Source organism: Perna viridis, chromosome 1 (assembly GCF_037379345.1).
Source record: "Perna viridis isolate PV_CMFRI_1.1 ecotype Kerala chromosome 1, ASM3737934v1, whole genome shotgun sequence".
NCBI lineage: Eukaryota > Metazoa > Mollusca > Bivalvia > Mytilida > Mytilidae > Perna > Perna viridis.
The window spans coordinates 66,720,483-66,734,831 of record NC_142445.1 but is presented as its reverse complement, the minus strand read 5'-3'; the positions used below and the strand labels follow the sequence as shown (position 1 = coordinate 66,734,831).

Below are 14,349 nucleotides of genomic sequence, written 5' to 3'. Positions count from 1 at the left end.
CGGTGTCGTGTCGAGACAGCACTTCAATAAGATTTCTTTTTTATTTGAAAGAAATATAAGCTAATACCGGTATGAATTATAGATACTTGAGAAGAACAAACACAACTTGGGAGTTGAATGCACGGTTTGCGTGTATACTCGACATATTGACACGATAGAATTTTGTCTAACAAGCCTGTCTCGTTAACATAAAGATTTTCTTTCCTAATTTTCTTTGTAAGCTTATACACTTATTGAGTAGGAAACGATTTGTCGAATATGTCTAGGTTCACAATGACAAGGATTTAACAAAAAGCAACTTGACAACTGCTGTAAAATATTGAAACAATACTATACATAATTACATAAGTAAATCTTTTAAGTTCTTGGATACGCAAGCATGCAAAAATCTGCATCGTGATTGAGAGAAAGAGTGTGGAAAGTAAAACAATAATTCAAGCTATTGAGACGCAAATGTGTAATACAAGCATCAAAACATGTTGTGTAATACAATTAATCACAACGATAAAAGACAAAGATTAATACATTTGAAACATTTTCCCCAGGATTATGATCACAAGTAAGGCCTATTTGAAAAAAAACTGTTGTTCAAATGCCTTAAAGCATTAGAATCTGTAGAAAAACGTCTATTGTTCTCAAAAAATGCAAATTTGTGAAAAATCAGTTTGAGGACCAAAATTAGCTACAGAATTAGTAAAAACCGCATTTTCGACATTTTTGCTCTAAATGAACACTTCCAAAGAAGCATCATTGGTTTAACGCCCCGTGCCAGAGCTTGCCGTAACTACGCGGACCGAGCTAGACTCTCTGAACAGGGTATTACTGCTACGAAATTGAAGTTATGGTTGTGATCTTGAGCTCGTGGTTTGTTACGGTTTATCCGTTTGCTCCCTGAAAACCGATTTGTTCACCTTGTCATAGTTTTCTTTTCATCTTTCACCAAACCTAGACGCACCATTTTATGAGCAACTAGGCAGCGGGTGTTTCTAAAAAAACAGAGAACGCTTACCCTACCGGTGCACCAAACCATGTTTCAAGTTTTCAGTAGAGTCCGAGTTTCTCATTTACTTTTGTTACTTCGTATGTATTATTTTGGTTATTTTATGTTCTTTGTTGCCTTTGTTCCTTTGATTATTCATTGAAATGTCTTATCGTAACATTGAATTGGGAGATTTTTTATGAACAAAATACCAAGAAAGTCGGTTCGTAAAAAGTGTCCGTACGTGGCTAATTTTCGCTTTTTAGGTAAACAGTTGTTTTGAAAACAGAATGGAAAACATGTCCACATAAACACTCCAGCTATCAATTTTAATTGAGTCTAACTTAGGATGAATTCTGGGATTTCATATACAATATAAATAATTTCAATGTTAAGTACCCTTCTATCAACAATTCAAAGTTGGATGGCACATGCCGCAAAATGCTGCTATTAGATAAACACAAGTAATTTGGTTTTTTTTCGTGTTCAATACAATGTGTGACAAGCACATGTACACTTCGAGCAATTTGAATGGGAAAATCGACGTCGGAAATAAATCAATGGCCCTTCCAAAAGTTTTTATTATGTTGCTGGCGAATAAACAGTAAGCAGTCGTCACTTCACCATTATTTGTCATATCTTTCGCTCACCTACAATAATGTCAAAGATAATCAACACTATGGTTACTTAAGATTCTCCCCTAGTTTGTACTATTAGGGTTACTACTTCTTGCAAGGATTTTCCCGTTTATACTATTGGCGTTACCACTTCTGCCAAGGATCCATCTCGTTTGTATTATTGGCGTTACTTTTTTTGCCAAGGATCCCTCTCGTTTGTATTATTGGTGATACTACTCTTGCCAAGGATCCCTCTCGTTTCTCAGGCTTACTACTTCTTCCAAGGATTTCCTCCATTTAAACTATTAGGGTTACTTTTTCTGCCAAGGTTCCTCAAGTTTGTACTATTGTGGTTACTACTTCTGCCAAGGATCCCTATCGTTTGTACTATTAGGGTGACTACTCATTCCAAGGATCAATTCCGTTTTTTTGCTTTCTGGTTACGGCCCCTCGTACATACTATTTGGGTTACTACCTCCAAGGATTCCCCCTCCATTTGTACTATTGGGGTTACTACTTTTGCCAAGAATTTCCGCTTCGATTCTACCATTGGGGTTACTAATTCTTCCCAGGATTTTCCTGCGTTTGTACCTTTGGTGTCACTACTTCTTCCAAGGATTCCCGTTTGTTTGTACTATTGGTATTACTTCTTCCAAAAGTTTTCTCCCATTTGTACTATTGTGGTAACTATTTCTTCCAAAGATCCCTTATGTCTGTACTTTTAGGGTTACTGCTTCTTCCAAGGATTTTCCTGCGTTTTAACTATTTTGGTTACTACTTCCTTAAAAGGATTTTCCCTCCATTTGTACTTTTGTCTTGTCGCAAGGATTTCCACTCGTGAATGCCTTTGGGTTTTTTTATTCTGCACAGGATTTCCACTCGTGTATACGAATTTCTCCCATTAAAATAAACGGTATTTATGAATGGCACCTTTTGGAGTTTTAGGACTAGGCATACTATATATATTCTCTACAATTGACAAAATAAGAAACGTTAAAACTGATTTACAAATGGTTCCTATATATTTCTATGGGAGAAAATAGTGCCATAAATCATATTTTATAGCTTAAAAACGTGATCATTTGTCTTTTTAAAATGTTGATTTTATTATATCTCTTTCATATCAGAGTTCTTACTGAACAATAGAAGTGTCTTAACTGGGATACAAATTGTATGCACTGACTTTGAGCGTGTATAATTAATGAAGTTTCTTTCATAAATTTCTTTTTTTGTTTGTATACTTTAAAACACCAACTGTTACATTTAAAAAGAATCTAAGTTATACAATGATTTTCACATTTATTCTTACTTTGTTGAATCTCAAGCCAATATACTTATGTTTTTTTAATGAAATGTTTGCTGGGTCATTGAAACTAATTTCATACTACTTTTTAAGTTGCTATCCTTCACAAGTGTGTTTTATTGCGTCGGTTTAATTCAGTTTTAGAAGTTTCTCTCGATTTACTAATCACTATATAATTATATTTAAGTAAAGTATTAGGAACTACCTGAAATAGTTCAACGATATATTAACCTGTGGGTTAAACAGAAAATAAAGAATAAATAAAATAGCAAAAATCAGTGTTAAACATTGTTCCTTAAATTTTTAACGCAATAGACAGTGAACGTATGCTTCAGTATTAAACCAGAAATACAACTCTTTACTCGAAAATAAACTCTTAAACTTGCTATGCCCTTAATACCGAAATACTCTGAATTACGAAATAAGAAATGCTTTTCACTTCGAAATTATATTTTACGATGTTTTATTGAATTATTTTGTATATCTATCGAAAGGGAGAGCATTGCTTATTTCGTTGTAACCCGATATTTAGAGATCGATGGAAATGGAAAACTCATGATCAAATTTTACGACAGAGGTGATGAATTCTCATTCCGAATTGTCAACTTTCCTTTCATCTGTGGCAATATCCCTTCAGCAGCTGGAGTTTTCATATCACAACCACACGTTATGCCAGAGCTTGTCGAAACTACGCTGACTTTTTGTACCGTGCTAGATTTCTTACAATCGTTTTCCTTTCCTCTTTCGTCTACCCCGAACGTGACGTTTTATGAGCAACTAAGTGGCGGTGTTTTTTTTAGAAAAGCAAAGGACGCCTATTCTACCGGTATAATCTGGTCCGTGCTCCCAATTTAGTTAAATCCAGGTTGCTCATTTACATTTTGTTTCATTATACGTATCACTTTGGTTACTTCATGTTTTGTTGTGTGTATCTATTTTTCCTATCTGGTCTTTAACCTTGGAATATATTCTTTCGATGTCCGCTCAAATTTGGTTCCTTTAATTACTCTGAATAATAAATGAGTGAAAAGTAGCAACATTTTAGGTAAATGAATCTTAATACTAACAAAACGTGAGAAAACGAAGATTTTCGGCCTAACGGGTTCATCAGGAGGAACAGCAAAGGCCGAAAGGAAAACACCAACTGTCAAGCAAGACCAAAGAAAATCAAATTAAAATAAAACAATTAAACCTAGCAGGGAAGTTCAAGATAAAACTATTTACGCGACACATTAAAGTCATATCACACTCATGACCGTTTCATTTCAAAATAAAACCGTTCCTTCATATTTCTTGTCGCCTGTTGAAGGCATAGCTTTACGGTAAATGCCATTCTAAACTATCTGATAAAACTTTCTGTTTAATTTCTTTGTATCTGATTTCACTGCCATACCACGTTTCATTGTATGTTTTGATAACTGAGCAATTTCGTCCAAAGCAACGATCTTATCTCGAATTTGAGAGAGAAAGACGATATTTAGAAAACGAAACAAAAACTATTTTGTCAATGCGATAACAATGACAGACATAACAAAGTAATCTACAAGTAACACATAGAAAATGACAGAAAACACGAAGAAATAATAGATTTCTTACTTGTCTTCTTCATGCCCAGAGGCGCATCATTCTGTAATCAGATATCTCCAAAGATCTCGATCTTAGGCGATTTTTTTTTCATTTTACCCAAGGTTTTTCAAATAATACTGAATTCACAGGTCATTATTCTTCATCAGGTATCTCTGTGCCTTCCTTTGTTTCGCCTGCCGTCAGCTGGTGCCCATTTTTCAAAAACTCGTGTGATGTAATTTGGTTCTCTTCTAGTAACATGCCCAAACCATATTAATTTTGTGTGTTAAATCTAGTTCATTATGCTAGTCTGACATGTTTTTTTTAATCATGCAAATAATGATCGGTGATTTGTCTTGGACAATGTACTTTTTATGTCTTCCTTAGACATTTGGTATTTGTCTTGGCCAACAGACTTTACATATTTCCCTTAGCTTAGGCAATTGATGAAAAACTCTCAGATCCTTAGAGAAGAATGTATAATATCTAAGCTTTTGAATGTTTTAAAGAGGAAAAGTTATGTTCTTCTACAGGGATCCTCGTGGATAGTGTGGTGGATACCTATAAACCCCTAATTGAGTTTGTTATCCGGGATCCTCGTGGATGGTGTGGTGGATTCCTATAAACCCCCAATTGAGTTTGTTATCCGGGATCCTCGTGGATAGTGTGGTGGATTCCTATAAACCTCTAATTGAGTTTGTTGGCCGGGATCCTCGTGGATAGTGTGGTGGTGTCCTATAAACCTCTAATTTAGTTTGTTGGCCGGGATCCTCGTGGATAGTGTGGTGGATTCCTATAAAACCCTAATTGAGTTTGTTGGCCGGGATCCTCGTGGATAGTGTGGTGGATTCCTATAAAACCCTAATTGAGTTTGTTGGCCGGGATCCTCGTGGATAGTGTGGTGAATTCCTATAAACCCGTAATTGAGTTTGTTAGTCGGGATCCTCGTGGATGGTGTGGTGAATTCCTATAAACCCCTAATTTAGTTTGTTAGCCGGGTTCCTCGTGGATAGTGTGGTGGATTCCGATGAACCCCTAATTGAGTTTATTAGCCGGGTTCCTCGTGGATAGTGTGGTGGATTCCTATAAACCTCTAATTGAGTTTGTTAGCCGGGATCTCCGTGGATAGTGTGGTGGATTCCTATAATGACAAATCACAATTAGTATGAAATAAAAGAAACAGGTTTTAGGAACCAATACACGAATTTAACTGATAATAGTTAATTCTTAAAGGTAACATGCCAAAGAAAGATTTAATTCATTCTTCATGTTGACGTCACAGTTGTCTTGATTGAAAGCTAAATTATTTATTACTCCGAACAATTGAATTCATCGATAAAACAATGTAGAAAGAAAACAATTGTTATGGTACAAATGCAATTGATAACGATGTTTGTTTTGAACGTATTTTAAACCCTCACCCTACGGCGATATTTGACAGCTAAGGAAACAATTATGTCATTATCGTTATTAACGTCAAGTTCCTTCCTGTTATTTCCACAAGACTCCATTATATCGTACAGACAGGCGACGGTAAAACTTACACGGCGACAGTTTAACCTTAACTGATGTACAATTTCATCCGTCTATTAAACTTGTGTCGGTTTGCCCCACTAAAATCAATATAACAAAACAGAGACCCAAAAATGCAATGTAGCTAAGAAAAAATCTATATATCCTAGCGCCAATCCATTGATACTATATTGAAAACCCAAAAACACCATTCAGATGGGACAAAACAACATAGTATATGTACAAAAAGGCATTTTGTGATAAAAATGTATTCATCAAATTTCATTCAGTCGTTTTAGAAGAGTAGCGGATAAGAACTGAGGACGGACAGACGAACGGACGGGCAACATGATCACTATTACATCTCGGTTTTCAAACAGGGGCATAACAAACCGAAATGAGCTTCTAATTTTAATATTATTCTGAGGACAAATGTCCGAACAGCTTTTTTGTTTTTTAAAGAGTTACCACCAATAAGAAAACTCATCTAGTCTATAGGTTAGGTATAAAACAGCAATTTAAATGCTATGTAAAGCTGCTCCACTAATTTATAATAAACTCACAGTGACAATTACTGTTTTGGAACAGTTTTAAGTGTACAGTATATTCATTATTGAGTTACTTGTTCTTTGTTGTACGTTTTCAATACATTGTCAATTTGTTTTCGGTAGTATTATTTTACAAGATTTACAACCTTCTATGTATAACTAATTTGATTTAATTATGGTCATATTGAAAGGTTTAAATTGAAAAACAAAACAAACAAAAAAAAAAACACATAAAAAAGACATAATACAAAGTTGAACGGAAGACGTTAACGGTTCATTGGCCTGAAATTGAGGACATTAAATGTAATTTAAATCTAAAAGATTTGTTAAAAGTAAAAGACATATTGAACCCGAATTAGTCAAGTCATTGTTCTATCACAGTAGTCCACGTCCTTTTAAAAAGTTGGTCAAGGATCAATTGAGTATATGACCTGTAATTTATATTCAAAGGCCTTCCCTGTACGGGACAATTATTAAATGTGACATTTGATAAAAGTGACGAACGATCTTGTTGAAATATGACACGGTAGTCCGATTCGTATCAATATTTGAATATTAACCAATATTTTAAAGTGTGACAATCGGAAATTTAAATCAACAAGACAAATATTTAACATACGAAGAAACATTAACGGTACCTTCTGCATTGAATGAGTTAAGTTAATGATTTGTAAGCCAATGTTTACATTTAGGTTACTTCAATACAGTGCGAGTTAATTATGTCGTTGGTAGCACTGAAAGGGACTTGAAGAACTGTTTCGAAGGGAAGGTCTTATCAAGAAATTAAATGCACGTAATACGTATTGACAGTTTATTTTGATCTCACTAGTTTCATTTGTGAGACACAGTATAAAAGAGTGCAATATTGTGTCGGCCTAAAGACCTTTACTTACAACCAAAGAAATTTGGCTTAAGTGTGGAACATAATTGATATGGAATATTGACTATATAAAATTGTCATCGGTTATTACGAGAGATATCATTCTTTAAATTTTGATTTATTTATATCTATGGATTTTCATTAAGATTCTCATGTTATAAACACTTGTCAATGTTAGGATAAACACACCAGTGACCTTATTTATATTATGGGATTGATCTGTAATTCCGATTTCAAATATTGTGGTTAAAGTGACAAATATCTCAGTAGTTCAGGAACATCTGAAGTTTAAATTAAATTATGGATGAAATACTAAAACAAATAAATCTCAGGGTAAGTATTAATCTAAACCAGAAGATTATAGTTTTTCTTTGTTCTTAGCCACCAATATGTCTCTGCAAGTGACAAGGGTTGTAGAAAATGTAATTTCGAAGAATACAAAATGGAATGTCAATAAAAGTTCGTTACATCAGGTGAGTCGAAGGTAAAATTGTGCATACAAATGATATTAACAACTAACAGTAGAAGTGTAATCGAAATCAAAATAAGGATAAGAAAATAAGTGATTTTTTGTAAAATAAGCTGTTTCAATAGGTGAGCAAAATATTTTTTTCCTATAAGCTATACAGAGTACATGTAAGTTTTATATAATATCGTCTTCACTGATATAATACCTCTTCTGTAATTTCGCATTTTGATAACTTAGATCTCATTTACGTGATGTTCCTCAAATAAGGATGACGGATGATGATAGGGAATACATTTGCTAGTCACCCAAGCGTCCTCTATGACCCATTTGCATGCATTTTAATGCCATGCATTACATTTTTGCTAAACTACCACATACATTAATATAATTATTGCAATGAGTAAAAGCATCGTAGTTATAATAAGAAGTATACTTAATTTCTTGCGCCCAGTTTTTTGTGGAGTCCGAGTTGCTCATTTGCTTTTGTTACTTTGTATGTAGGATTTTAGTTACTTTATGTTCTTTGTTGTGTATGTCTGTTTTCCATGTCTGGCCTTGGTCCCTGGATTACATTCTTTTGATTACCGCTATAACCTTGGTTCTCTTGATTACTCCTGAATATACGAGGTAACAATGTGTCAATATATTGATATGGCCGATAAATTTTAAAAAGTACATGCGGAACAAGAAAACCACGTTATGTGAAAATATAACACAATTGTAGTTCGAAAAAAAAAAAACCAAAAAAAAAAAAACAAACAAACAAAAAAAAAAAAAAAATAAAAAACAAAAAAAAAAACAAACAACAATAAAAAAAACAAAACAAAAAAAAACAAACAAAAAACCCCCAAAAAACCCCAAAAATGTCATATAAGATAAAACCATTGGATGGAAAGCAGCGGATGAACGGGTACAGAGACAGTTGACATTTGACCATAACTTTGTTGAATGAGCATAAAACTATCAATCAAGTTTTACGCATTTCAATTTCAGCTGCAAGAACTGAAACATAATTGAAATTTGTCGGTTGCTACTTCCAAATGTAAAAACCGACCTTTAACGTTGTGATGAAAGTAATTACAAATGAAGCCATAGATAAAACAATGTTAAATTATAAATTCTTAATTGATATACCTCATTATTAATGTATCAGGTAACAGCCTCGTTATCTTAAATGTCATCCACTACAAAAAACAAAATCGATAACAGTAGCTGATTTATGTTTCCGTTTGATCAGCTGTTCATGTACCTTTCTGAGTTGTTGATTACCTAATCCAATGAAATTTTTAAAATATCAAAATCTTAGCGAATTATGACATAATATATGACAACCGCTTTGCCATATTTCACCTTGATAAATTTAATGAGGTATAGAATTAAATTTGAACAAGGAAATAGTAATTACAGAATGTGACGTTCAACCCACTGACACAAGGTAAATTTTCTCCAAAGAAAATATCAACATTCACTCGACTAAATACATTGGTCACGACACGTATGATTTTTTAAAAAATTTTTTTTTTATAAAACTGAAATAGCTGATTAATTTCAAGTAGATTACCCTTCAGGTAGTTTTTAATTTTCAACTCGAAATTGTAAAGTTTTGGTTTTAAATGCGAGTTTTTCTATCGATAGGGTAAATATTATTTACAGCACATGTCTTGGTTGAAGAAGAACCGGTTTAAACCTTATATATGTTCAAAATTTGAAAATAGCAAGACACTTCACGTGGAATCACCGAACAAGTTGAAATTACTTTTATATTGGAATGTTCAAAAGAATACCTATTGTAACTCGAAAGCAACGTGGACTCCGACTATCAAAAAATCTTCCTGACAAGAAAACATTTTAAATATCGTATTTTACACTTGAGACGTTGAAAGTTACACATGAATTTCTTTCTCTAAATCGTTAAAAGGTAAACTGTTAATTTATGTTTCGGTGATATTCTGTGAAGCTATTCTTTATCCAAATATACGGTATTCGAGATTCGTTTGAAGTATGGGCCGTACGTAATGTTTCGAAAGTTCGAAACGAAACCCTTATTCAATCAAACTGTGTTTCTTTATTGTTGTTTATTTATACTATGAATTATACATAAAAAAAATACCTTACCTTGAACTTTTTGTATTAAAGTCAAATTAAAGACAATTACTATTTATAATCTACAATCCAGAATAGTGCCATTTTCATATCTCGAGGTAGCAACATATGCGCTTTATGCAGTGTTTTAGAAAACAAGACTTTTCTGTTCTAATAACCATGCTATTTCTGAAACGAAACCCTTTTGGAATAAATTTGTCATCAAAAGAATATGTATTTTCTGCATGTGGGTCCGTTCGTCAGGCTGGACATATTATTTTGTCTGCATTGCAGTTTTTTGTCGAAAATACTGTCTTCTATTACACATTTCTATATTGAATATATTTGTTTTATTTGACAGCTTGTTCTTTTAAGATTTCCATTCTATGGTGCCCTTGGTGATGTCAGACTTCGTGACAAGTTTCACGTCATCTGCTACATCTGTCATTAATTATTGTAAATCGATGTAATTGCGATTGGGATTCTCTTTAACAATATTTATAACTACGTAAGTGCTGTCATTCAAAGAGATTGCAATGAAACAGGTTCAAATTTTCTGCAAAAACATTTTTAGATTCTTATCAATTTCCTATTCTTTCAGTAATTGAAACCTTTCCATAATTGCACCTTCTTGAATACAAAAGCAAATACACCCCAATTGTCTGGAAGGTCAGTCTAACTATTGAAAGTAACAAATTGATTATTGTTGAATCGATATAGGGAATATTTTATTTAATGTTCATTCTCATCTATATTACATACATTTTGATCCAATGCTTTGTAAGTTAACATGATATTGTATGTATATAATTATTTCAAAATGTTTTCATTTATTTCATCGGAGTATTATATGATTGTAACTGCGATATAACGACACATCCTTTGACGAAATTTGTAAAGGTAATGTAATAACTTTTTTCGTAACATCGAGTTGCTAATAACTTCCAAGGTAGTAGTAATTTAACGCATACATTTTGACTATGTCTTTGTAGCACGGATCATCTAGTAATTATTCAACATTTATGCTCGATGGATACTAAATTTTAACCGTTTTCGTGCACATAGATTCTATTCAGCGAAACTGCAATGGATTATAGGGGATTACTATCTTTTTATTTTCGTTGCAGGAACTAAAATAACTCCAGTTTAATGCCTATTCCTGTGGTGACGTTCGATATGAGTACCGACGCAGTAAATGAAATTTCAAAAGCGTTTAACGATTTAGATGTTCACAAAAGGCTTCATGAAATAGACAACAAATTTGTGCCAAGAGGATCTCAAGAATTCAGGGAGGCGCTGTTTGAATGTCGACACGAAGAGGAAATGTCTCCTCAGCCGAGAGAACGCAGCAATACAATCGATACTACTTACAGAAAACCCCACCCTAGTGTGCACTTTGCGTCAAATTTAGTTACAGTCTGTGCCAAAAAGAACAAGTCAAAAGATGATATTCATACACATTTACATCCGGATGGAATATTACGCCATGGAAGGGAAAGAAGCAATACCTATGACGGTACTGTTCAGAGACCAAGAAAAACTGTACATGTAAGATCTCCGCTTTGCAATGAAAACGAAACAAACTCCAATAATGCGGATTCTGCGGTAGGAAAATTATTGGAAAACTCACCGGAAGCTCGAAAAATTGACTCAGAAGTATTAACAATGGAAACTACAAAGCGAAATCAATCAAAACAAACTGTAAAAGAAACAAAAAGCCTGTCACCAGTCCGGCATACTAGAAATGGTTACAAAACGTCTCCAGGAGGTTCTCCTCATAGTCTCAGGAAATCAGGAACTGCATCGCCTTCAGATAGATCGTCCAAAGGAAGTGCCGTAAAAAAATGAGTATTTTCACGTTTATTCAAAGGATATATTTATCTCGTAGACTTTCATGTTGGAATGCAATAATGTACCTTACCTTTATTTTTATTGTATCTGATTTTGGTTCGTTCTAAACAAAGCAACACATCTATATAAAAACAAAATGCTGATGTAAACTTAAAGTTTGTATCGTATCTGTTATGTTTTTCTCCTTCATATTACTATTCTTGCGTTGGTTTTCACAATTTTACCCCAAAAAATATGACTAAGCACAACACGTGACAACAGATCATTTGCATGGGTTACTGCACAAATGAGAAATAAAACTTGACGATTGATTTTTATATTCTTCAAAAGAAATGCATATCCATAACATCCAATACGGTAAATTTTCGAACGGAAAACTATTTGGACAAAGTCGAATGCCCTATTTCGAATTTTTCAGACCCTATCATACTTCCGTTATCTTGCGGAAAAAAAAATGCTACATATGTTTTCTAACGTTTCAAACATATGGAAACATTTGTTTAGGGCCGGTATGGAAATATATCTGATTTTGCCCATTAAAACTCATGAGTTGTATATTTTATTCCAATTCAAATGAAAACATATGTCTTTAATGATTGAAATCATCTGGGAAAACATTTGTTAACCTATCAATGTTTTAATGAGAAAGTATTATTTATTTTTATTTTAATTGAAAACATTTCTTTTCATGGCGGTCCTTAACATACGAAAAGCACACGAAAAACATGTTTTTCATATGTTACAAAAAATATATGAAAAATCATGTGTATCGTTAATTTGACCCTCTATCCTACATAGTAACATGTACCTAGATGAGCTGTCCTGCACTACCAAACAGCGTATACTAAGTTTCAACCCTAGATTTATCCTACGAAGAGGAATGACCCAGCCAGAGAAAGCTATATTTTAAAAAGCCTTTTCACAGAGTAGTGTAGAGGCGCTGGATGTTGCCATAGATGTCACTGCAGTACGAGTCCGAGACAACAACAAAAACAAAAAAAATCCTCGCAAATTTGACAGTTCTAACACCGTTGGGATTTTTTTCAGACCCTACATGCTTACATTATTTCCCTGTATCAATCATGATCGGATGGAGCGGAGGAGCAAATAGCCGCCACAAATAAATGAAAAAAGATTTTTAAGTCTGAGAATATTCCTAAATTCCATGGCAAAGCCGATCAAACAAGAAATCTGTGAGGGATGGCTCACTAGTGATTTCCCCGCTTTCAATCACGATATAAGGAAAATAAACAAAGTCATCGGTAAACAGGAAGTTGTTGAATTTTTCCGAAAATGAATCTCACCGTATTGCATACCTACAGGAAAAATGCTTTAAAATTTCAAGCCGCTGCAATGGAAAAACACGAACACACGAACAAGGCTAAAACAGTAAACCCGCTCTCTTAGACCTTCGGAGCAGGGTTTAATTATAGGGGCTTTTTAATATTATAATCCGTTAAGAATATTCTCAGACTTATGTGATTTTTTTCAAATACAGTGTCGCCAAGGCTTGGTTTTAAACTATTTACACATAAAGCACTGTTTCTCTTTAAATACAGATACCATTTGTTGTAGTGAAGCTGCTTTTACAGTTGTGATTAATCCCAGTGTCAGTTTAACTTATTTATTGTTTACATGAAGCAGACAGACGTGATTGGCAACTCGAAAATTAAAATTATGACATTGTAAGGGTTCAAAAAAATCATTCATTCCTTGTCAAAGAGTAACCAAGGGAACCAAGGTCTGGTCTTTGTCCCTGAATTACATTCTTTTGGTTCTTTTGGAATCTTGGTTCATTGATTACTCTTTCCTCTAACTACGATATTCATTTCATAGTATTTTTTGCCACTCTTAAAGTAAGATTATTTGTTTGCAAACGTAGGTTTGTCAGAACGTGCTGATTTCTTTTGTCAGTATATAGACCTTTCATATTCGAATGAGAAAATGTAGTGGTTATTAAAGTATAAATGAGCATATCTTAGCAATGAATACCACATACGTTCTTGGGCTGATTTAAGTTTGATTAAACCAATATATGTAAGCTCTTCCACATAAAAAATGATTTTAGGGAATGACAGCGATTAATGAATTATATTTTTAGGACAAAATCTTAAGTTGACACTTGACATAAGGAATAATACTTTTTATATTTACAAATTATAAGCTTGTCGATAAACTTTTAACACCCTGCTAGAAATGATTTGTCAGTGATATAACCCATGACTACCTGTTCCTCAATAAAGATGAGGGATTAAAGAAATTAAATTTAATGTCAAATGTGATAGACGAAGAGATAAAAACAAGCATTAAGTAAGATATAAGCTATGATACTAGATAAAGCATCGGGCAGAGTTAAATATATTGTAAACAGGCACTATTGAAATAAAAATGAGTTTAAATGAGCATTATTAAAATTAAAATGAGTTTAATATAGCTTGAAACCATAAGATTATTGTGTCTGTTTATTGTTTCTGTCCTTATCATAATCAATTTACAACATTTGCTATCTCGTTTACGTGTCGGGAATTCGAAAAAAGCAAAA

General features: G+C 33.5%; 1 protein-coding gene and 1 long non-coding RNA gene across 6 annotated transcripts; one reads left to right on the top strand and one right to left on the bottom strand.

The window, feature by feature from the left end:
• Positions 1-1,232: 1,232 nt before the first annotated feature.
• Positions 1,233-9,172, bottom strand: LOC148629942 (uncharacterized). Of its 2 annotated transcripts, none has more exons than XR_015918327.1 (3): positions 9,009-9,172; positions 4,496-5,606; positions 1,233-3,907 (listed from the first exon to the last, which is right to left on the bottom strand). It is a non-coding gene; the product is annotated as an uncharacterized LOC148629942 (long non-coding RNA). The 2 variants fall into 2 exon arrangements; XR_015918316.1 differs by lacking the exon at positions 9,009-9,172 and adding an exon at positions 7,164-7,270 and having other exon boundaries at positions 1,234-3,907.
• On the top strand, positions 7,177-12,118 carry LOC148629941 (uncharacterized). 4 transcript variants are annotated; one of them, XM_088560074.1, is made up of 2 exons: positions 7,177-7,314; positions 11,084-12,118. In XM_088560074.1, exon 2 carries the CDS (start codon positions 11,106-11,108, stop codon positions 11,802-11,804), a length of 699 nt encoding a protein of 232 aa, XP_088416200.1. In that variant the 5' UTR covers positions 7,177-7,314; positions 11,084-11,105; the 3' UTR covers positions 11,805-12,118. The 4 variants fall into 4 exon arrangements, with proteins under 4 accessions (XP_088416200.1, XP_088416192.1, XP_088416208.1 ...); XM_088560066.1 differs by having other exon boundaries at positions 7,308-7,738; XM_088560082.1 differs by lacking the exon at positions 7,177-7,314 and adding an exon at positions 7,759-7,878.
• Positions 12,119-14,349: the final 2,231 nt, after the last annotated feature.